Raw genomic sequence first — 21,361 nt, forward strand, 5'->3', positions numbered from 1 at the left:
ATATATATATATATATATATATATATGACTATGACTCTGCCGTGGGTACTCTCCTTAGGTTTATAAGCCAGGCCCTTTCACCTGAATCAAGGGAGCATATAGTGAAGAACTATTCATTTATACCAACCGAGTAGTTAGATTCAGATGTATTTCTCTGGGCCTCCTTGTGATGCAAAGAGTAATTCTATGTGTGCTTTCAATCAAGATGTATTTCCATATCTTCTGCAGTTCTGCATATCTATCCTGGAACACGGCTGGGATTTGAGTTCTGTGATGGGAACTATGGATTACAGAGAAGTTTGACTTTCCCAGGAAATGGCACATTATCTCCCCTAGAAAGGGTCATGTTCCTGCTTAACAGTGGGTGCAGTCTTTTCTGTCCCAAGCACAGTCACAAGCGGTGTGCCCTCCAAAAGCATTGAAAAACTTTTGTTCCAGGACACTGCAGGTTTGTCTCAAGTGCCAACCTGGTTTTGGTGGTGAGTCAGCAAAACAAAATGCTGCATTAGGCATAGAAGGGTTGATTTTCATGACATAAGGCAAATCTCATTATAGGGTGTGCCAGGGAAAAGTCTAAACTGCTTTTTGTGTTCAGACTGGGTAATGCAATTTTAATCAAAGGAATTGTGTGTCTTTACTATCCAGAATTTTCTTTTTTAATGGGGTTGGTTCTCTACCTCTCAGGCTATTCAATGCCTTTTGTTCTCCTTTAAAATCAATTTGGAAAGATAAAAGTAATTAACTAGTAAGCGAGAATAGACTAATGAGCCTAGACTATTCACCTAACTTAGAAATGAATTAAGACTTAAATGATTTAAGAGGTTAGTGGTGGAAAACAAGCTGGCACTTATACCAGAAAAGTGTTTTTTGTTTGGGGGGGCTTTAAAAAAAAACCAATTTGGACTAGGTACAATATAAAGTTGGGAGGTTGTGATAACTTTAGCCAATATGAAAGAGGTGACAGTTTGTAAGTGGCTAAGTAATGATAGTGTTTTAAGTGGGGGTTGTAGATTTCCAAGCTCATCCCAGCTGGTGTTCTGGGTCAGCAGCCCTTTTTGTAGAAAAGAGTTTGCTGGGTGGTTTATCGTATAAGTACTACAAAGCTAGTGGCAAACCTAGTGTGCTTCACTAGGGATTTTGTAACTGGAACCCCATATGTTGCCTTAGCAATATGGGTTTCCAGCAGAGAAACTTCAAGAAATTCAGCGTTTTTGTCTCAGTATTGAGATCCTCTGAGTAGGTGGTGGCTTATTTCCCTATGATGTTCAGTGTATTAGTTTGCTAGGGCTGCCATAACCCAAGTAGCTTAAACAACAGAAATATATTGTCTCACAGTTCTAGAGGCTAGAAGTCTGAGATCCAGGTCTCAACAGGCTGGTCAGTGCTCTGAGGCTGAGCCCTTGAGTTTCAAGGCTCTCTCCTTGTCTTGTAGCTGGTAGCCTTCTCTTTGTGTCTGTTTACGTGGTGTTTTCCCTGAATACCTGTGTCTATGTCCACATTTCTCCTTTTTATAAGAACACTAGTCATACTGGATTAGGGACCACCCTATTTAGTATGATCTCAACTAATTACATCTGCAATGAACTTATTTCCAAATAAGGTCATATTCTGAGGTATTGGGGGTTAGGAGTTCAACATACGCATTTTGGGGGGATATAATCCAACTCACAAAATTCAGTCTACTCAGGTTTCTATTGACACTGGTTCTAGGAAAAGGTCTATTACCTTTCTTCAGCTGTTTGGAAGGCTATTTCCTTTAGCAGTAGCTGGGTAGATGCTAATTTTCCTTTTCATATTAACAGAACATAGTTGTTCAATCAATGTACTGGCTCCCCGACTTGGCCCTGATCCAGATCTACTGGATCAGAATCTCTGAATTTGGAAGCTTGGAATCTGTCTTTTTAGCAGGCTCCTTGGGAGATCCTGATGCAGTCAACCCTGTCCTTGTTGAACCTGCTTTCAAGAGGCAGTGGGGTGTATTAATTCTCCTCACTTGCTGGTTTTCTGGGTACTGTGGTCTTAGATAACCTTCATCTTGCTTTACTGAGTAACTTGTTTGCTAGTGAAGATTGAAATAGTCTTCAAAAACCAGATCTGTATTGTCCTGGAGTGAAGCATAAAAACTTACAGATGCCAGTAAGAATAGTTCATTTCCCCTTATTTGTATCAAAAGAAGGATTTGATTAGTGAATTCAAGGTGGTTCGATGTGGTTTCACCTTTTCATTTGTCTCTTCACCTGGTAGTAGTAGGTTCCAGAAGTCCAGATTCCTGTTTTCTGTTGAGTGGATGATGTCATTAATGTGATTAATGTGGTCACTGTGACATTTATTAGGCATCTCATGGCCCATCTCATTAGAATCTCATGGCTTCTGATTCGAATGATCTGCTCTTCCAATTCAGAGGTTTGCACTACAGTCTGTGGGCCAAATATAGCCTGCCACCTGTTTTTGTACAGCCTGTAAGCTAAGAATGTCTTTATATTTTTAAATGGTTAAAAAATTCAAAAGAATAATGTCATACCATGTGAAAATATGAAAACTTCAAATTTTAGCCTTTATACATAAAGTAGTGTTGGGACACAGCCATGCTCATTACTTTATGTATTCTCTGTGGCTGCTTTTGTGCTATTAATATAATGGCAGAGCTATATAGTTGCAACAGAGGCCTGCAAAGCTAAAAATAGTTACTGTCTGATCCCTTACAGGAAAAGGTTACCCCCCTTGTTCTAATCTCTGTTATTTTATTTGATGTCTAGGAGGTGGCTTGTGAAGTGGCGAGGTCCTAGCTGGTTCAAGGGACCTAGATCATAGGCCTTGTTTGGATGCCAAGTAGCTATGGAGTCTGGAGTTTGCTGGTTAGCTTTTGGAGGCCACTGCCTCCTTGTCTGTCAGAGGGAGGTGACCAGTGAACCCACTTTCCTACTGCAAAATTCTTAAACATTTTTCCTTTTTTTTTTTGAGACAGAGTCTCATCCCATCACCCAGGCTGGAGTGCAGATGTATGATTTCAGCTCACTGTAGCAATGCGATTTCGGTCACTGCAGCCTCAACCTACCCAGCTCAAGCAATCCTCCCACCTCTGCCTCCAAAGCAGCTGGGACCATAGGCACGCACCACCATGACTGGCTAATTTTTTTTTTTTTTTTTTTTTTTTTTTTTTCTGTAGAGACAGGGTTTTGCCATGCTTCCCACCCAGGCTGGTCTTGAACTCCTGGGTTCAAGTGATCTGCTTGCCTCGGCCTCCCAAAGTGCTGGGATTACCATGAGCCACTGCACCCGGCCTGCAAAATTCTTTGACTCTATGAAACACAGAAGAAAGAATGCCCCAATTGGAAAACGTTTTCAAGAACATGTAGATTGACCCCAGAATCCTCACTATCTGCTTGATTTTATTTATCCAGAGCTCCTTCTCTAACCAAGATCTTTCTCCTGTCATTGAACATCAAATATAGAGATGCCAGGACACAAACAAAAGGTGCCTCAGATTATACCATTTGGTGTTTGTCAGCATCTTTGTTTTCTGATCTAATTTATAGGGTTGGGTTGAAAGGGGAGTGAAGGAGAAAGAACCTGAAGCAGAAATATGGCTGAGTGGGACCTTTACAGAATGATAGACCCACCCTTCTTGGAAAAAGATCCCCATGATTTACTTTTTTAGTAAATGAATTAATTTTTTAGAGACAGAGTCTCACTGTATTGCCAAGGCTAGACTCAAATTCCTGGGATCAAGAGATCTTCCTGCCTCAGCCTCGTGAGTTGCTGGGACCACAGACCATCGTGCCTGGCCCCATGACCTTCTTGAGTCGTTTAAATGTGCTCACTTGTCCTATCAGTCAGCACTGAAATACTATACCTTGTTAGGATGAGTTGTTCTGAAGCCAGAGTGTTGTTTTTAGTTTTTAGGCACTGGTAAAGAAGAAATACTTAGTAGCTTTGGATTTTAGACTTAAGAGTCGTTGGAGAATTTGTTGCCTTTGATGTTGTGGAGCGTATGAGGGTATCTCTACTGAGCATAGTATGCTGTGTTTATTCTTTTTGAGAGGGTGCTGGGAAAGGACTTTATAGTGGCAACTTATTTAATTAATTCCTTTTTCTAGAAGGGACTCAGATTCCTAGCTTAGAGCAGGACACACTGGCTATGGAATCATAAAGACAGAATGACATGTGGACTTAATACTCTCAGAAGAGACGTCTGTCCACATGGTTAGGGAAACTAGTACAGTTTTTATAAAAATTGTGTTTCTGAGATATGAAGTAGCTTGTTTTAGTTATTTTTTCTGTTGTTTTTTAAATCAAGCTATTGGAAAACAACAAAGGGCATGAATAAGATTTTTAGAGATCGCTTCTTTCATCTGTAAATAGAATCTTCCTCACTCCAGAGAAAATTGGTGTGTGATACCTCCTAGTCAGTCATCAGGACCCACGCTTCAGTTTGATTTTTAAGTCTTTGAAAGATGTTGACCCTTTTGCTTTTGAGTTTCATTCAACAGCTAAAAGGACACGCCATCAGGGTGACGGAAGTAAAATTCAAAATTTAGTGCGCTTGGAAAAACGCGTATTTATAATCAGCTTGAAGGCTCAGAGGATTTGTGAAATTGTTTTGGATTAACAGCCATTGATTGCTAATAAAACAATATTTAGCTTTGTCCAGAGAACAGCAATGGAGAAAGGTATGGGCATCTTTTCAACAGGCCCCATTGAGCAGGGATGATGGGCTAAGTGTGGGGGTCTCTGCAGCAGCGTGGGTGCTCGTCCTTCAAGGAGCGGTTGTCTGTTGTTAGCGAGGCGGGTGAAAGGAAGGACGCCAGAGTCTGATGGCTGGGGTAGTATTGATGTGCCTTAGCTGACTAATCAGATTGAAAAAGTCCCATGGTATTTATGTCACTTTAATTTTCATCAAACAATTGGAGACGACAGCACTCTATTAAGGAGAGGTTGATCCAGAACTAAAGCCAAATAAATTAGGGTCTCAGTTTAATCAAATTATCCTTTTACTGGCTCTGGATTAAGTGAGAGAGACAGCGTCGGTCCGGAGACTTGTGATTGGCTGAATCTTTCCCTTATTTTTAAAGAAACGGATGAAAGAAAAAGTATTTTAGCAGACGACTATAATAATCCCTCCAATCAATCTTGCTAAAACAACAACAACAACAAAAAACTGAATTTATTTCACTAGTCAACTGTGTCATTTTGTTGTGACTAACTAACCTGTCATTAAAATCAGAGTTCTGGTGAACTGGCATGAGGGGAAGAAACAGATGTGGAAGAAAAATTTAGTGTTTTAGAATTTTTCTATGTAGTTTTGGGCTGTTTCTCTTGGCACACTTTCAGCACATCTAAAGTCTCAATTTGGAGATGGCTCTGAGGGTAATCACCTCTCTTAGGATGTGCTGAGTATTAAAATTGGTTTGCTTTACACTGATTTTTAAAGCAACAGCATGAATTTGAGTCTGTATATAGACAGCTTGGCAAGTCCGTTGTTTAGGATTGAATGTCAAAGTATACAACAAAAAGTATACAAAAGGAGATGGTGATGACTCGTGAGTAAAGAGGTAAGTTTATATTACCCATAAACTAAGGTAGAAAAAGTAAGGCAGAAAATAACACTGTCCTCCAGGTGGAGGATATAGTTAAAAATGTACTTGTGAGTGATGGGAAAGGAGGATGAGGAAGGCTTTTATGGTAATGGTTATGTTCTATTTCTTGATCTGGGAACTGGTGGCAGAGCATGTTCAGTTTATGAAAATTTATTGAGCTCATGGCTGGGCACAGTGGCTCACACCTGTAATCCTGGCACCGTGAAAAGTCAAGGCAGGAAAATTTATTGAGCTCTATACTTATGTTTACTTTTATGATACACTTCCATGCAAAGTTAAAAAAATCTGCATGGGCCTATTGTTTTAAAATTGAAGTCTATATTAGTTTCCTATTGCTGCTTTAGTAAATTCCTCAAATTTAGCAGCCTAAGACAATACAAATTTATCATCTTAGAAGTCTGACATGGGTTTCCCTGAGATGAAATCAAGGTGTTGACAGAGCTGCATTCCTTTCTGGGAGGCTGTAGGAGAGAAACCATTTCCATACCTTTTTCAGCTTCTAGAGGCTTCCCCCATTCCTTGGCCTGTGGTCCCCTATCCATCCTCAAGGCCAGCAACGTGGTAGCCAAGCCCTTTTTACGTTGCATCATTCCAACGTCCTCTTCTGCCTCGCTCTTTTACGTTTAAGGGCCCTTGTGATTACATTGGGCCCATGTGGATAATTCAGACTAATCTCTCTGTTTCAAAGTCAGCTATTAGCACCCTAATTCTAAACACTGAATTTCTAAAACACTGAATTTCTCTTCCACATCTATTTCTACCCCTCATGCCAGTTCACTAGAACTCTGATTTTAATAATGGGTTCATTACAACAAAATTACACAGTTGATTAGTGAAATAAATTCAGTTTTTTTTGTTGTTGTTGTTGTTGTTTTAGCATGATTCATCTTGCTTCTGCCTAAATACCATTTGCGATGGAATTCCCCCTTGTCATGTAACCTTATATATTCACAAAGATTAGGACGTGGGCATCTCTGAGGGACCATTATTCTGCCTACCATAATTACGGATTAGTCATTTTCATCAGCAAGAGAGTAGGTGATAAAAAGGAACATGGGTACAGCAAAAAGAGCACTGCTCAGAGTCCAGAATCTACAGTCTGCTCTCAGCTCTCCCACTTCCCAGCTAGCAGTTCACCTGCCCACTGGACCTTGGTTCCCCTCTACATCATGAGGGGACTGGATGTGATATTTCCTAAGGTACCTTTTAACATTCTATGAAAGATACACATTGCCCTACCAAATAGAATATTTAGAATCAGTAACTACTGCGGAGCAAATTTTTAATTAAAAAAAAAATCAGGCCGGGCGTGGTGGCTCACGTCTGTAATCCCAGCACTTTGGAAGGCCGAGGCAGGCAGATCATCTGATGTAAGGAGTTCAAGACCAGCCTGGCTAACGCAATGAAACCCTGTTTCTACTAAAATACAAAAAATTAGCCAGACACGGTGGCGTGTGTCTATAATCCCAGCTACTTGGGAAGCTGAGATAGGAGAATTGCTTGAACTCAGGAGGCAGAGGTTGTGGTAAGTGGAGCTCACGCCACTGCCCTCTAGCCTGGACGACAGAGCAAGACTCCGTCTCAATCAATAAATCAATCACTGGGGCAGTAGTCCAGTCTTCAGATTTGGAATTCCTACTACTCTAAGACCTCATTCTGTAATTGTGACTACCTATGAAGTTCAGCTTCAATAGACTTTAGACTTCTCTTCAGCTGTCTTGGGTTTGAAGATGCCAGAATTTATAGTGGTCTCAAGAGACTATTACTCCATGGAATTCCCTTTTCTGGGTAAAGGTGCATGTTTTTCAGTTAGGCCCTGGAAGTGAGTCTATATTTTGTTATTTGTGTCATTCTCTTCCCTCCCCCTTTTATTGCCACTTAGTTCTGTTTTTTTTCTGACCGGATTTACCTTTTCTCTGCTTTCATTGGATTTTTGTTCATTCAGTTTTAGAGCATCTACCATATGCTGGACATGTGCTGATGCTGAGAGATGAATTAAGAAGAAAGACCCAGCCACCGCCCTCACTGGACTGAATCTAGCTAGATTGGGTGTCTCCAAACATTTTTGATTAGAGACCCATTAATAAAAAATTTGAGGATGCATACCTTACTAATATGTGAGGTACATTGTAAAGCATACACGAAAATTGGGAATTAAATAGACTTTGTCCTCTTAGTGCCTGGGGAGTGTCCTCACCCATACTCGGAGACCCTACCACATTAGAATTGACAGAAAACAGAGAGGAGTGTAAAGTTGTGAAGTTATTAAGACAAAACAAAAAAAGTCTGGCTTAAAAGTAGTTTCTCAGCCTGATCTTATTGTTTCCTTTGTTCTTTGCAGATTTGTTTGGTGTCTGTGTTTCAGTGTCATTGTCCTTGTTTCCTTATTGCAGTCCAGCCTTGCTGCTAAAGCTGGTATGTCTATCCAGAGGACCAGACCTGGATCCTTTCCCAGGGTCTAAGCCTGACTTTCATGTATTGCTTAGACACATTTTATTTAAATCTCTATCCCTCCAGGCCTCCCAGCCTGCTACCCAAGCCAAGTAGTAATCTTGAAGATGAACTTGCTGCTTTTTGGAAATAACTCATGTTCTTTTCCCCTTTAGGAGGGATTTGTTCGTGTTGACCGAGATTATGTGCTGAAGTCTGCAGAGCTGGCAAAAGCTGGAGGGTGCAAACATTTCAACTTGGTATCCTCTAAAGGAGCTGATAAATCAAGCAATTTTTTATATCTACAAGTTAAGGTTTGTGCAAGTTTCTGTCTTTCATACACTTTGGAGAAGCCTACCTATTTGGCAGTACTAAAGAATATAAAATATTATATAATACAAAAAACATCAATACATCATATTATGCATTTGTATGGCTATGGGACTGCAGGAATATATTTAGTAAACAGGAATGATTTGAAAAATAATTTCCAATGTCTTCCTATTAATTATCCAGCAATAAATTGAATGAGATATGGTGTCTCCAGCCTTGACTGTCAGCATGGCAACTTAGCATTGGAAGAGACTTGGAGGCAATGATTCTTAAACTTTTCTGTCATTTTCTCCAATGATGGCGAGGAAAGAAGAGCTTTTATTTGTCTAGAGATTTGGAGACATCTATCCTGAAGCAGTATTCTAGTTACAAGACAGGAGTCCAGTGGCATGATCTTGGCTCACTGTAGCCTCTTTCCCCCCAAGTAGCTGGGACTACAGGCATGAGCCACCATGCTTGGCTAATTTTTGTATTTTTGGTAGAGATGGGGTTTCGCCATGTTGCCCAGGCTGGTCTCAAACACCTGAGTTCAAGCGATCCGCCCATCTCAGCCTCCCAAAGTGCTGGGATTACAGGTGGGAGCCACTGTGTCTGGCCTCAACTTTCTTAAAAGTCTTACGTTTTATCTTTTAAAAATTTATGCACATTTTGCTATTCTTAGTGCTATACATATCCCTGTTTATTTTAATTTAAAAAGTTTCTATTAACCTACCTTTAAGTTAAATTGATGCTGCTGGAAGATAGGCATGGCTTTGTCTTTGTGTGCCTCCCAGTGCACCCCAGGTGCCCACAGTTTAAACAGCAGAGCCACAGAGGTCATTCAGTCATAGACTTTTCCTATGTGAAGTCCCTTTACAGAAGTTCATCTCGCTTCTGCTTAAATATCTCCAGCGCTACAGAGATTACTATCTTATTAGCCAACTTTTTCTATTTTGGGTCAGATCTACTTGTCCAAAAGTCTTTACTTTGAAGTGAAATTTATTGCTTTGTAAATGCTAATTGTTATCAGTTCTGCCTTTTAAAATAACAAAAACAAGTCCAGTCTTTCTTTTGCATTGTAGTTTTTAAGACGTTTGGAGATTATGGCCTCCTTAATCGTATGTTTCCCAGGCATCACACCTTTAAGTCCTTGCACCATTCTTTATAGGTTCCTGTGTCTAGCTCCTTCATGACTGCATCACTTTGCTGAGGGTGAACTTTGCAGTGATATTTTACTGGAACTGCAGTGGGAGTACTATTCACGCTCTGGACACTATGTGTTTTTAAAAATAAGATATAAGATTGTAACTATTTTACCAAACATCCTTATTATGTTATTGGCCCATGATCAGCCTGTAATAATAAAAATTTCCAGATTTTTTTCACATGGCTTATAGCTGAGCCATATCTCACCTATCCTAAAATAGTATTTTGAACCAGATGAAGATCAGTGAGCCACCAATGAAATTACATGAAGAATGGGAAAGTTTCCACTTAATTGTCAGAGTTTAGAACAATTCTTAAAAGGAAAAAAGTCTGGTTTTCTTTTTTTTAGAGTCAAAGTCTTGCTCTGTCACCCAGGTTGAAATTCAGTGGCATGGTCACAGATCACTACAACCTCAAATTCCTGGGCTCAAGCGATCTCCAGTCTAAACCTCCCAAGTAGCTGGGACTACAGGCATGAGGCACCAGGCCCAACTTGTTTTTCAAAATACTAACACATGTGGGTTCTGAGAAAGGTTATCAAATAGGATTTTTGCTCTCATTAGCAAGATCAACATTTATACCTTTTAGGAAAGAAAATATACGTAAGATATTTCCTCGTTGTTAAGGATAAAGGCATTACTACTGACTCATTGGGTTATAATAATGATTCAACCAGATTTTTAAAAAAATAGCTAACATTAAATGATCCAGGCAGTGTTCTGAGGGCTTTTATGTGCATTTGTGTGGAAACAGGTACTGTGATATTAAGACCACCAGCTGTTGACTGGGCACAGTGGCTCACGCCTGTAATTCCAGCACTTTGGGAGGCCGAAATGGGAAGATTACTTGAGGCTGAGAGTTTGAAACCCGTCTGGGAAACATGGCAAAACCCTGTCTGTACTAAAAATACAAAAATTAACTGGCACAGTGGCATATGCCTTTAATCCCAGCTACTCGGGAGGCTGAGGCAGGAGAATTGCATGAACCCAGGAGGCAGAAGCTGCAGTGAACCGAGATCACACCACTGCACTCCAGCATGGGGACAGAGTGAGACTCTGTCTCAAAAACAAAACAAAAAATAACAACAAAAAGAACACCAGCTGTTAAGCGGCAAAGCTAGAGTTTGAATCGAGGCTGTATGATTCCAAGGCCTATGCCGCTAGCCATTATGTAATGAATAGCCTTTGTCACTAATACATGCAAAAGGGACCCAGCAGAGATTGGACCATGACAGAGCCTCAGCAAATATTAAGGCCAATACAACAGAAAGACACTTCTGATTTCACTGCAATTGGCCTGTATTACCTGCAGTCTGGGATTATGAATTAGATTAATAAAGGACAGAAATGACAACCAAATGATCCGGCCCAGAATGACGCTGAACGATATGTAATTGCTTTTACAATTTGGAAAGATTCTTTCCGAAATAATCCTTCAACTACTGTGTGTAACATTCCTAGTATTTATTGCTTATTTTCTCAGTCTCCATGTGTGTATGAACTCCCCCCTCCCACCCAATTTTAGAAACTCCTTTATTCTTTAGGAACATTTATTCTACTCAATGAAGTTTCCATTGCATTCATTCATGGTGGGCCAGCTCTGGGGGCCTGGATCAATCATGTGCTTTATGGGCACTATGCTGGTGGTGTGGGAAGACGTGTCAGGATGTGGAGCCCAGAGTACTGGATGGGTCTCAAGTCCTTTGTTCTTAGGGTTGATAAGCTTTGGTTTCCTCATCTGTTCAGGGTGAAGGTACACTTTCCAGACATGTGACATTTTATTATTGGGTATCATCCTTGACCTCAAGGAGTTTGTAATCTGCTTATACTAGGGGATTCCCAAAGACACCACCAAGTTTGGTAATTCACTAGAAAGTTTCATAGGACTCAGGATATAGTCATACTCACAGCTAAAACTTATCTCATTGAAAGGATATAGAGCAAAATCTGCAAAGGGAAAATGTGTGTGGGGTGAAGTCTGGAGGAAAGTAGGTACGAGCTTCCAAGAGGCCTCCCCATAGAGCTTGCACAGGATGTGCTTAATTTCTCCAGCGATGAATGTTTTCTGCCAGAGAAACTCATCTGAACCTAGGAATGCAGGGTTTTTATGGGAGCCAGTTACATAGGCACATTGGCCTACCAAAATTGCAGCCCCCCAGAAGAAAGGGAAGTTTTCAGCATAAACCACATTGTTTGTACAGACAGTTTAGACATAGTACATTACCCTTATCAGATAGGGAATGGTGGAAACACACCCAAAATCCAAGTTTGCAAGCACAAGCCAGGGGCCAACCTTGCAACAGGCCTTTCTAAGGATAGCAGTCTCAGCCTGCTATGGTATCTCTTTTATGCACTTGCTAATAGAGACAAAACAAATCTTTTAAAAAGCTAAGAAATGTGTGTCCACATAAAAACTTGTGTATGACTGTTCATAGCAGCATTATTTACAATGGCCAAAGAACGAGAACAACCTAGATGGCCATCGACTGATGAATAGATGAATAAAATGAGATATATTCATGCAATAGAATATTATTCAGCTATAAAAAGAAATGATACACACTACAACATGGGTGAACCTTGAAAATATTATGCTAAGTGTGAGGAAACAGTCACAAAAGGCCATAACTTATATGATTCCCTTTATATGAAATGTCCAGAATAGGCAAATCCATGGAGATAGAAGGTAGACTAGTGGTTGACTAGGTCCCCAGAGACTAGGGTATGGGGAGTGACTGCTAATGATATGGGATTTCTTTTCAGGATGATGAAATATTTTAAAACTTAGATTGTGATGAACGTTGCACAGTTCTGTGTATATACTAAAAACCACCTATTAAAAAAAAAAGAATGGCCAAGCACGGTGGCTTACGCCTGTAATTCCAGCACTTTGGGAGGCTTAGGCGGGTGGATCACTTGAGGTCTTGAGTTCGAGACCAGCCTGGCCAACATGGTGAAACCCCATCACTGCTAAAAATACAAAAATTAGCCAGGCATAATGGCGGATGCCTGTAATCCCAGCTACTCGGGAGGCTGAGGCAGGAGAATCGCTTGAACCCAGGAGGTGGAGGTTGCAGTGAGACGAGATCACACCCTTGCACTCCAGCCTGGGCAACATGGTGAGACTCCATCACAAAATAAATACATTAATTAATTAATTAATTAATTTAAAAATTAAAAAAAGAAAAGAAATTTAAAATAGCTACTTAAACATCTGCGATGAGACAGGTTAAGTGCCAGTTAGGTGGTACACATAGGCCAAGAAGGAGGCATGCATGACTGTGTGGTAGTTCACAGGCCTTTGGAAGTGCCTGTGGGCTGAGCTCTTCAGGCACTTTGTTTCCAGAGATGCCTGCCATGAAAATGCATGCTTTATTTAACAAATTAGGTTTAAAGCATCATCTAGATATAATCTGTCTTGAAATTTTGTGGGGTTTAAGAAGTGAGTAATATGGTGGGTCTATGGTTTTCTGACCCTCTGGAACTACCTATAAACCAAAAAAAGGTTAGTGTCTGCCGGCGTGCAACATGAATTCTGTACTAAAGAGAGGATATTCTTTTATGGTTGTACTAACATATTACTTACCCTCTCTGAATCTGTTTTAATATTAATAAAGTGAGAGGACTGACTATACAGCCATTCCCTCATTTAGTGGATCTTTTAAATGCAAGACTACGTATCAGGATTAAATGATCTCTTCCTTAATTTCCCAGACTCCTTGGAACCTGAAATTCTAGATAAGGATATTTTGAGTATTGAGACCTGCAAAAGCAGATTACCTTCAAAACCACAAATTATTCTCTCTTAAACTTCACACAGGTGAGCTGGTCTTGATTAAATATTAAAAATGTGGTTTTTCTTAATAGGGAGAAGTGGAAGCCAAGGTTGAAGAATTAAAATTTGATCGTTACTCTGTATTTAGGCCTGGGTAAGTATAGTATTTATACTGAATGAGAGTATGCCACTGTAGGTTAATCCCTAGATGCTAATTTTTCATTTGGAAAAGCTGACAACTGAAATATCTAAGATATGAAAGACATTGGCTAGACATGTATTGCTTCTCTGAAGGACACACCTTTTTGCTTAGAAAGAAAGGGTAGATGTTGGGGCCCGCTCCAGAATAGTCCAGAACTTCCTAGACAGCATTTGCTGCCTTCTTAAATCCTCTTCATGCACCAAATAAAACATTAAATCTACTCTGTCTGCTCGGGTTGCCATAACAGGATACCACACGGGTTGGGTGGCTTAAACAACAGAAATGTATTTTCACACAGTCTGAAGATTGGAAGTCCAAGATCAAGGTGCCGTCAGGGTTGGTGTCTGGTGAGGCCTCTTTTCCTGGCTGGCAGACAGGCCACCTTCTGGCAGTGTCCTCACATGGCCTTTCTTCTTTATGTATGCAGAGAGAGAGACCTCTGATGTCTCTTCCTCTTATGAGGACCCCAGTCCCATCACACTAGTCCTGTTCCATCCTTAAGACCTCATTTAACTTTAATTACTTCTCTTAGTGCCTTATCTTCAAATAGAGATACATTGGGGGTTAGGGCTTCAACATTAGAATTTTGAGGGGATGTAGTTTGGTCCATAATGCCCACTGTGGTCTCAGTGCAATTTACCACCTCTTCCTCTGCTTTTCTTCTTTTTTTTTTTTTTTAATTTTAGAGTTCTGTTATGTGATAGGCAAGAGTCTCGCCCAGGTGAATGGTTGGTTAGAAAGTTCTTTGGCTCCTTACCAGAATCTTGGGCTAGTGGGCAATCTGTGCCCTTGGTGACTGTGGTTAGAGCAATGCTGAACAATGTGGTGAGACCAAGTGACAAGCAGATGGAACTGCTGGAGAACAAGGCCATCCATGACCTGGGGAAAGCACATGGCTCTCTCAAGCCATGACCACACTGGAGAAATGGTTTTTATTGTCAGCCTTAACACCCATCACCAAATCAATAATTTCAGGGTCTAAAAAAAGTCCGCATATTTTAGCTTTGTTGTTTTACTATCCTCAGGCATCCATTCCAATCAAGAAATGATGGTGCTCTGAATCAGTGGTTCAGAGCCTGGTTATACATATAGATCCTCAGCGAGCTTTGGAAAAATAAAGATGTTAGCCGTATCTCAAACTTGAATCAAAATTTCTGGGGTGTGGGCAGAATAATCTGTAATTTTCTTTGTTTATACTTCCCCTGATGCCACTGGTTCTGATGCCACTGGTTGGGGGGCCTGCTTTGAAATGCTTGTCTGCAGAGTCACAGCAGCCGGGAAAACCTTGTGACCATGCAAATGAGCTCTGCTCTAAAATTGTTGACATTCACATCTCTGAGTTACAAAAGTGCTAATTCACTACATGTAATTGTGTAAGTAAACATTGTGCCTTTACTACTTCTTTATGTAATAGAAATTATATACCTAAGCTTATATAATACATGGGGAGGATTAAATAAAGGAATAAAGATAAATTGACAACTTCTGGGTGCCTCTTAGATTGCTTGAAAATGCCCACGTAGTAGTGGTAATATGCAGCATTTCAGCCTATGGGGTGATATAATAGCAGCTAATATTTACCAAATGCTTGCTAAGTACCAGTCTTTACATGTGTTACCTGTGCTTTAAACCCTTTATAAACCATCCTTATAAAGTGATACTATCATGATCTTCATATCTTAGATGGGGAAATGAGATTACTGTGGTTAAGTGCCTTGCTCAAGAGTCCAAAGCTGAAGAACTGAAGCAAAGAAATGGCAGAGTCAGGATTCTAACCCAGGTCTGCCTGATCCCACAGATTCCATAGATGGTGTTTTTAAGCACCCTGCAAGAGCACTCCGTTCCTGTGTATTTCCAGGTAGTTCCAGTTGATGGTTACTACGTGTTGTGGATGAACAAAATTGAAATATTTGGGTTTCTCCTTTGTTGCAGTGATTAATCACTGCAGTGATAATCACACAGCCAGTAAAATTCTATGCCACCAAACTTTAAAGTGCGCTCATGCTGCTGCACTTTAAAAATTAAGGCAAAGGAAGATGCAGAAGGAAGGGTCAAAGCCAAGAGGCGCACACATTGCTAATTTCCATCATGGAACAAAAGATGTTAGTGTCACTTAACATCTGCACCAGGGAAGCAAAGTGATTCGAGTGATTCAGTCAATTTTTCCAAGGCCTACTCTATGCCAAGTACATTTCAAGCTTCAGTATACACTGGAGGATACAGGCCATTCCCTTTAATTTGGGGTGTATATCCTTAGAAGGGAGTAGACATTCCCAATGTCAGTCACCCAAAAAAGAGGCATATTTTAGGGCAGGGTGGGATCTTGAAATGTGAGCTTTAGAAGGAAATGAAATATCTTCCTCCTGCCAGGTGGGGTTCCCTGGGAGCTGAACTTGGAAGAGCCCAAGTGTGTTGTTTTGGTGGGGAGAAAGCATGGGCTGAGGATATTTTGAGGCCTCTGGGCTCTGAAAGCAGCTAAATCCAGTGACCTGTTTTAAGTTATTCTCCTTATATTATTTCCTTACTAAAAAACCTTCGAGCAGGTTTCATTCAACATGTTATTCTGGTCTCAGTAGTGATGTGGGATGATGAGGAATGGCCTGTGTTCACCTTTGGAGTAGAGAGAAAAGCAGCCCTCTCTTGAGCTCTGCATCGTGGTGAGGTAACGAACTAAGGAACAAGACTCTGGCCCAATCGCTCCTCCACAATGGGTGTTAACTTGTTTTATTGACAGCATTGAATGGACTGGGTGTTCCATTTAGTACTAAGGGATTCAGGAAGTTTTCCACCAAATGTGACACAGACAGAAAAAATTTATGTTGGAAGGATGAAGGGAAATGTTGGATGGGACCAGGTAATCCAAAGTGTTGAATTCATTAATTCATTCAGCAAATGCTTATTCAGTGCCTCCTATGTGCCACTGAACACATAGGCACTGGAGATGCATCCATGAGCAATGACTCCAACTCAAGACAGCCAGCAGCTATTCTGGCAATGTCCTAGGTTGTAAGAAAACTTCACAAGTAATATTTGTGCTGGGCGCGGTGGATCACACCTGTAATTTCAGGACTTTGGGAAGCCGAGGTGGGTGGATCACTTGAGGTCAGGAGTTCAAGACCAGCCTGACCAACATGGTGAAACCCTGTCACTACTAAAAATATAAAAATTAGCCAGGCATGGTGGTGAGCGCCTGTAATCCCAGCTACTCAGGAGGCTGAGGCAGGAGAATCGCTTGAACCTGGGAGGTGGAGGTTGCAGTGGGACAGGATTGCACCATTGCACTCCAGCCTGGGCGACCGAGCGAGACTCTGTCTCAAAGAAAACAAAACAAAACTAGTATTTAATGGATTCTGTCTTCTAGGAATTTACAATTAAAGGAGAGAAGTATATTTAGAAGTGCATTTAGCATTAATATAAGGCATCATTTTTATTCAGTGAATACATTCAGTATCTATTAATACTATTGGCCAGGCCACATATTATTTGCCAGAGAAATGAAAGTAAAGAGACATGGCCCTTACTTACCCTTACTGTGCAGTGCTGTGGCGTATCACCAAAAAAGAAAGAAAAAAAATCAAGTAAACAAATGGTGGGTGCTAAGAAACTAACAAGATACTCCTGAAATAATGGTGGAAACTATTTTAGAAATGGCCTGAGGAAAGTGTTGCTGGTTGAAACCAAAGGGACTTAACCCACTTGTAGAGCATTCAATGATTAGCGGTAAACAAAAGGCTTAAGGGTGGGACCTAAGGTGAAGGGTTCCATTGGAAAGAGGCAGGATTATGCAGGGCCTGATAGGCCAATTAGATAAACTCTGCTAGAGCCTGGGGGACTCCCTCCTAAGAAAGAATTCTGGGCCAGGCGGTGGCTCACGGGCAGGTGATCACCTGAGCTCAGGAGTTCGAGACCAGCCTGACCAACATGGAGAAACCCAGTCTGTACTAAAAATTCAAAATCAGCCGGGCGTGACGGCGCACGCCTGTAATCCCAGCTACTCGGGAGGCTGAGGCAGGAGAATTGCTTGAACCCGGGAGGTGGAGGTTGCGGTGAGCCTGAGATCGCGCCATTGCACTCCATCCTGGGCAACAAGAGCGAAACTCCATCTTAAAAAAAAAAAAAAAAAAAGATTCTATGGTTTGAATAGATATTAGGAAAGGAAGAAAGGGAAGTGGCATGAGACAGGCAGGGGAACATTCGTATTCTTCCCCACACAGCAGCCAGAATTTTACTTTCTCAACACATCTGAGAGCATCACTCCCTGGCTTAAACAGTTCAACCATTTTCCATTGTTTAGGACAAAGTTAACACTTATGTCTGAGCACTTTACATGTATTATCTCGTTTTATCCTTACTGTAGTCCTGAGGTTAGTGCAGGGTTTTTTTTTTTTTTAAGATGAAGTCTTGCCCTGTTGCCCAGGCTGGAGTGCAATGACACAATCTCGGCTCACTACAAGGTCCGCCTCCCGGGCTCAAGCAATTCTCCTGCCTCACCCTCCCAAGTAGCTGGGATTACAGGCACATGCCACCACACCCAGTTAATTTTTGTATTTTTAGTAGCGACAAGGGTTCACCATGTTGGCCAGGCTGGTCTCGAACTGCTGACCTCAGGTGATCTGACCGCTTCAGCATCTCAAAGTGCTGGGACTACAGACATGAGCCACCGTGCCCGGCCCAAGTGCGGTTACTATCCTTGTTTTGTATTTGATGAAACTGAGGCAGAGAGAGGCAGAGAGAGAGAGTAACTTGCCCAAGATCATAATGACAAAGTGACATGGGTAGGATTCAAACACAGTAGGCTGCCTCTAGAGTTCACTTTCTCACTTAACCAAAGATTAAAATCCATTTTGGGGGGTTTGACGTCTATCTGTCCCTGCAGTAGACCCACCCTGGCCCATGCAGTTCGTTCCCTCTCGCTAGCTGCACCCCCTCCAGGACCTGGGAGCCCAGAAACCAGCCGAGCCTTCAGCGTTTGGCCTCCTCCGCCACCAGAGGGCGTTACGGGCCGATCGCCCTTCCGCTAACCGCTCATCCCAGGAGAAAGGGGCGCACAGAGGACAGGATGCCAACAGCAAAACCGCTGCGACGTCTCTCTGCCTCAGGGCTCAGAGCAGCGGGCCGGGACCTCCCACTAACGCCTACCGCAACCCAAGGAGGAGACAAAAGCCACCTCTTGGGCTGCAACATTAACCGTCATCAGCGCGCCTCCTCATCGCGCACTGCGTCAACCCTGCGGTGGGAGGAGGCGGAGCCCGCGTTGTCGCCCCGCCCCCACCTCACGTGACCCACACGGCGCCTCGAGGCCGGAAGCGCGCGCGTTCGGACGTTCCCGGCTGTCTGCGAAGTTCCCGGAGATCCGATCCCGCCGCGGGCTCGCGCTTGTGCTCGCGCTCCGGCCGCTGTGCGCGCTCGTTGCCCATCCTCGTCCCCGCCCCTAGACACGCCGGGCTCTCGGGGCACCACAGCCATGTGCTCGTTAGCGTCAGGCGCTACCGGTGGGTACCCTGGCCCCTCAGCACCCGGCTCGCCCAGCCCCAGGCCGTGCCGCTGTGGGGCCGGTGGAAGACCCTCCGGGACACGGGTCCGGCCCGGGCGGGGTGGGGGGCTCGCAGGGAAAACGGAGGAGGTGCTGAGTGAGGGCCGCGGGTGGACGGGGCGGGGGAGAGCCCATCCTCACCTGCTCCTCGAGCCCCCGGGCCGCACTGGTGTCCGAGGCCGATCTGATTGTTGTGCGTGTGTTAGGCGGCCGGGGCGCTGTGGAGGATGAGGAGGACCTGCCAGAACTGTCGGACAGCGGGGACGAGGCTGCCTGGGAGGATGAGGACGATGCTGATCTCCCCCACGACAAGCAACAGACCCCCTGCCTGTTCTGTAACAGGTTCGTCCACCTCAGCGCCTGGCCCCTGCCCTAGTGTGCCCAGGCGCGTGGGTCTGTGTGCCCAGGAACGACTTCGGGCAGGAGGCGAGCCAGAGTGGCCTGTCTTTGAATTCTGGAACACTGGTCTGGGGTGAGAGCTTGTGGAGAAGGAGGACCCTCAGTAGTAGAGAGTGGGAACCGTGAACTGGAAGGCTGGTTGTGCTACCAGCTTTTGACTAGTAGTGCATTGAATCTGTGGTTCCCTAATCGTGTCGCTTGAGACGCTGAAAAAACAAAATGATACTGAACTCTGCACCTGAATGATTCTAAATCAGGGATGGGGTCTAGGAATATTCTGTTTTATGAGAACAAGATCAGAAGTAACAGTGAAGTTACTAACGAGTTACTAAATGAGTAACAAATTTGGGAGCCACACTAAACTAGATAATCCCTACGAAGCCTTCCAGCTTTACCTTGCTAATTATTTGAGAAGTAGGGAGCTTCTCAGGTGAAACATTTCTGTTACATTTGAGCGGTTTACATAGCCTAAGAAGGAAGTTCACCTTCTTTAAGTAGGATTTTCACTTAGAGAAAAGAGACTGCAGTATCAATAATTTGCTCAAGGTCACAAAGCTGTGGTGTGCTTATTTCCAAACTCACATTCCTGCCACTTAAAATTCTGCCTATTAGTCTTGGGAAGCTTTGGCTGCTGTCCTAGGCAAATAGGCAGGAAAGAGGCCCGGCTGGCATTGGCCAGTGTTACTTTAATACATTTTCCAGTGTTCTCTGTATCTGGGCGTGGTGCTGATTGGTGGTGTGTTAGTGTTCTCATCTGTAGCCCCATTGGGTAGACAGAATGCCTGTATATATTCTAGTTGTCATACAGTATTTATTGAGCACCAGTGGTGCAGTGGCTGTGATAGCCTCCAAATAACCTATCTTGGTAAAGCTGAAAACTAATGCTCCACATGTGTAAGGAATATAGATAAGGTATGCAGCTTCTCTGCTGTGTATTCCTGTTTAAGTGTCCTTCAGATTTGCATGCCACATAATAAAGAGGCTTGATCCTCACAGTGTCTATAATGCAAGTACTTCGGGAACACTACAAGATCACTTTTGAAATAAGGCACTTTGGGAGTATGCCAGCTGTAAAATTACATTTTATGCTTTATTTCTAAAAGCAGTTTGAGCTGTGCCAGTTCAAAGCCTCTAAAAGCAGAGTTGACACTTAGAGGAGAAAAAAATCTCAAGTAGAGAAATTGTGTGACTTGAGAGAAACAGACTCTATCAAAGGGAACTCTCTTAAAAGCTTGTTGATAAAATCAGTGACATTATTTGACAAATAAATTCACCTTGACGTTTAAAGGATAATTGGTTTTAGGTGTAAAATGGGACTCAGAAGTACTAATTCCCTTTAGAAATGCTGGGTTCCCTTCCTTTCAGATACAAGTCTGTTTTAATTGGAAATAAAACTAGAAACCAGCAGAGTGAAAAAAAAAAGTGTATATGTAACATGAAATCAGTATTTAGACTTCTTGGGGACTATTCCATGAAGCTATTGCTTAATTTTCAGGTTGTTCACATCTGCGGAAGAAACATTTTCACACTGTAAGTCTGAGCATCAATTTAATATTGACAGCATGGTTCATAAACATGGTGAGTGTTTTTTAGAATAAAGGCAATTTAAGTTGTGAAATTTGGCCAAGTATGGAGGCTCACGCCTGTCATCCCAGCACTTTGGGAGGCTGAGGTGGGTGGATCACTTTAGGTCGGGAGTTCAAGACCAGCCTGGCCAACATGGTGAAACCCCATCTCTACTAAAATACAAAAATTATCTGGGTGTGGTGATGCACACCTGTAATCCCAGCTACTCAGAAGACTGAGGCAGGTGAGTTGCTTAAACCCGGTAGGTGGAGGTAGCAGCGAGCTGAGATGGCATCACTGCACTGCAGCCTGGGTGACAGAGTGAGACTCTTCTCAAAAAAA

At 42.5% G+C, this 21,361-nt stretch overlaps 2 protein-coding genes across 2 annotated transcripts in view; both read left to right on the forward strand.

The window, feature by feature from the left end:
- The window catches only part of HTATIP2 (HIV-1 Tat interactive protein 2), an 18,436-nt gene extending 3,431 nt beyond the window's left edge, over nucleotides 1-15,005 (forward strand). Inside the window, exons 3-6 of the mRNA XM_017857862.1 lie at nucleotides 7,899-8,012; nucleotides 8,204-8,341; nucleotides 13,412-13,473; nucleotides 14,208-15,005. Of these exons, the coding sequence (XP_017713351.1) occupies nucleotides 7,899-8,012; nucleotides 8,204-8,341; nucleotides 13,412-13,473; nucleotides 14,208-14,433 (540 nt within the window). The 3' untranslated portion in view covers nucleotides 14,434-15,005. The remainder of the gene's footprint in view (nucleotides 1-7,898; nucleotides 8,013-8,203; nucleotides 8,342-13,411; nucleotides 13,474-14,207) is intronic.
- Nucleotides 15,006-18,802: 3,797 nt separating this feature from the next.
- PRMT3 (protein arginine methyltransferase 3) overlaps nucleotides 18,803-21,361 on the forward strand; it is a 139,775-nt gene continuing 137,216 nt past the window's right edge. Inside the window, 3 exon segments of the mRNA XM_017858381.1 lie at nucleotides 18,803-19,013; nucleotides 19,261-19,396; nucleotides 20,949-21,031. Coding sequence (XP_017713870.1) covers nucleotides 18,986-19,013; nucleotides 19,261-19,396; nucleotides 20,949-21,031 — 247 coding nt within the window. The 5' untranslated portion in view covers nucleotides 18,803-18,985.

The sequence above is a fragment of the Rhinopithecus bieti genome, unplaced genomic scaffold (genome assembly GCF_001698545.2).
Source record: "Rhinopithecus bieti isolate Rb0 unplaced genomic scaffold, ASM169854v2 scaffold_2350, whole genome shotgun sequence".
Classification (NCBI taxonomy): domain Eukaryota; kingdom Metazoa; phylum Chordata; class Mammalia; order Primates; family Cercopithecidae; genus Rhinopithecus; species Rhinopithecus bieti.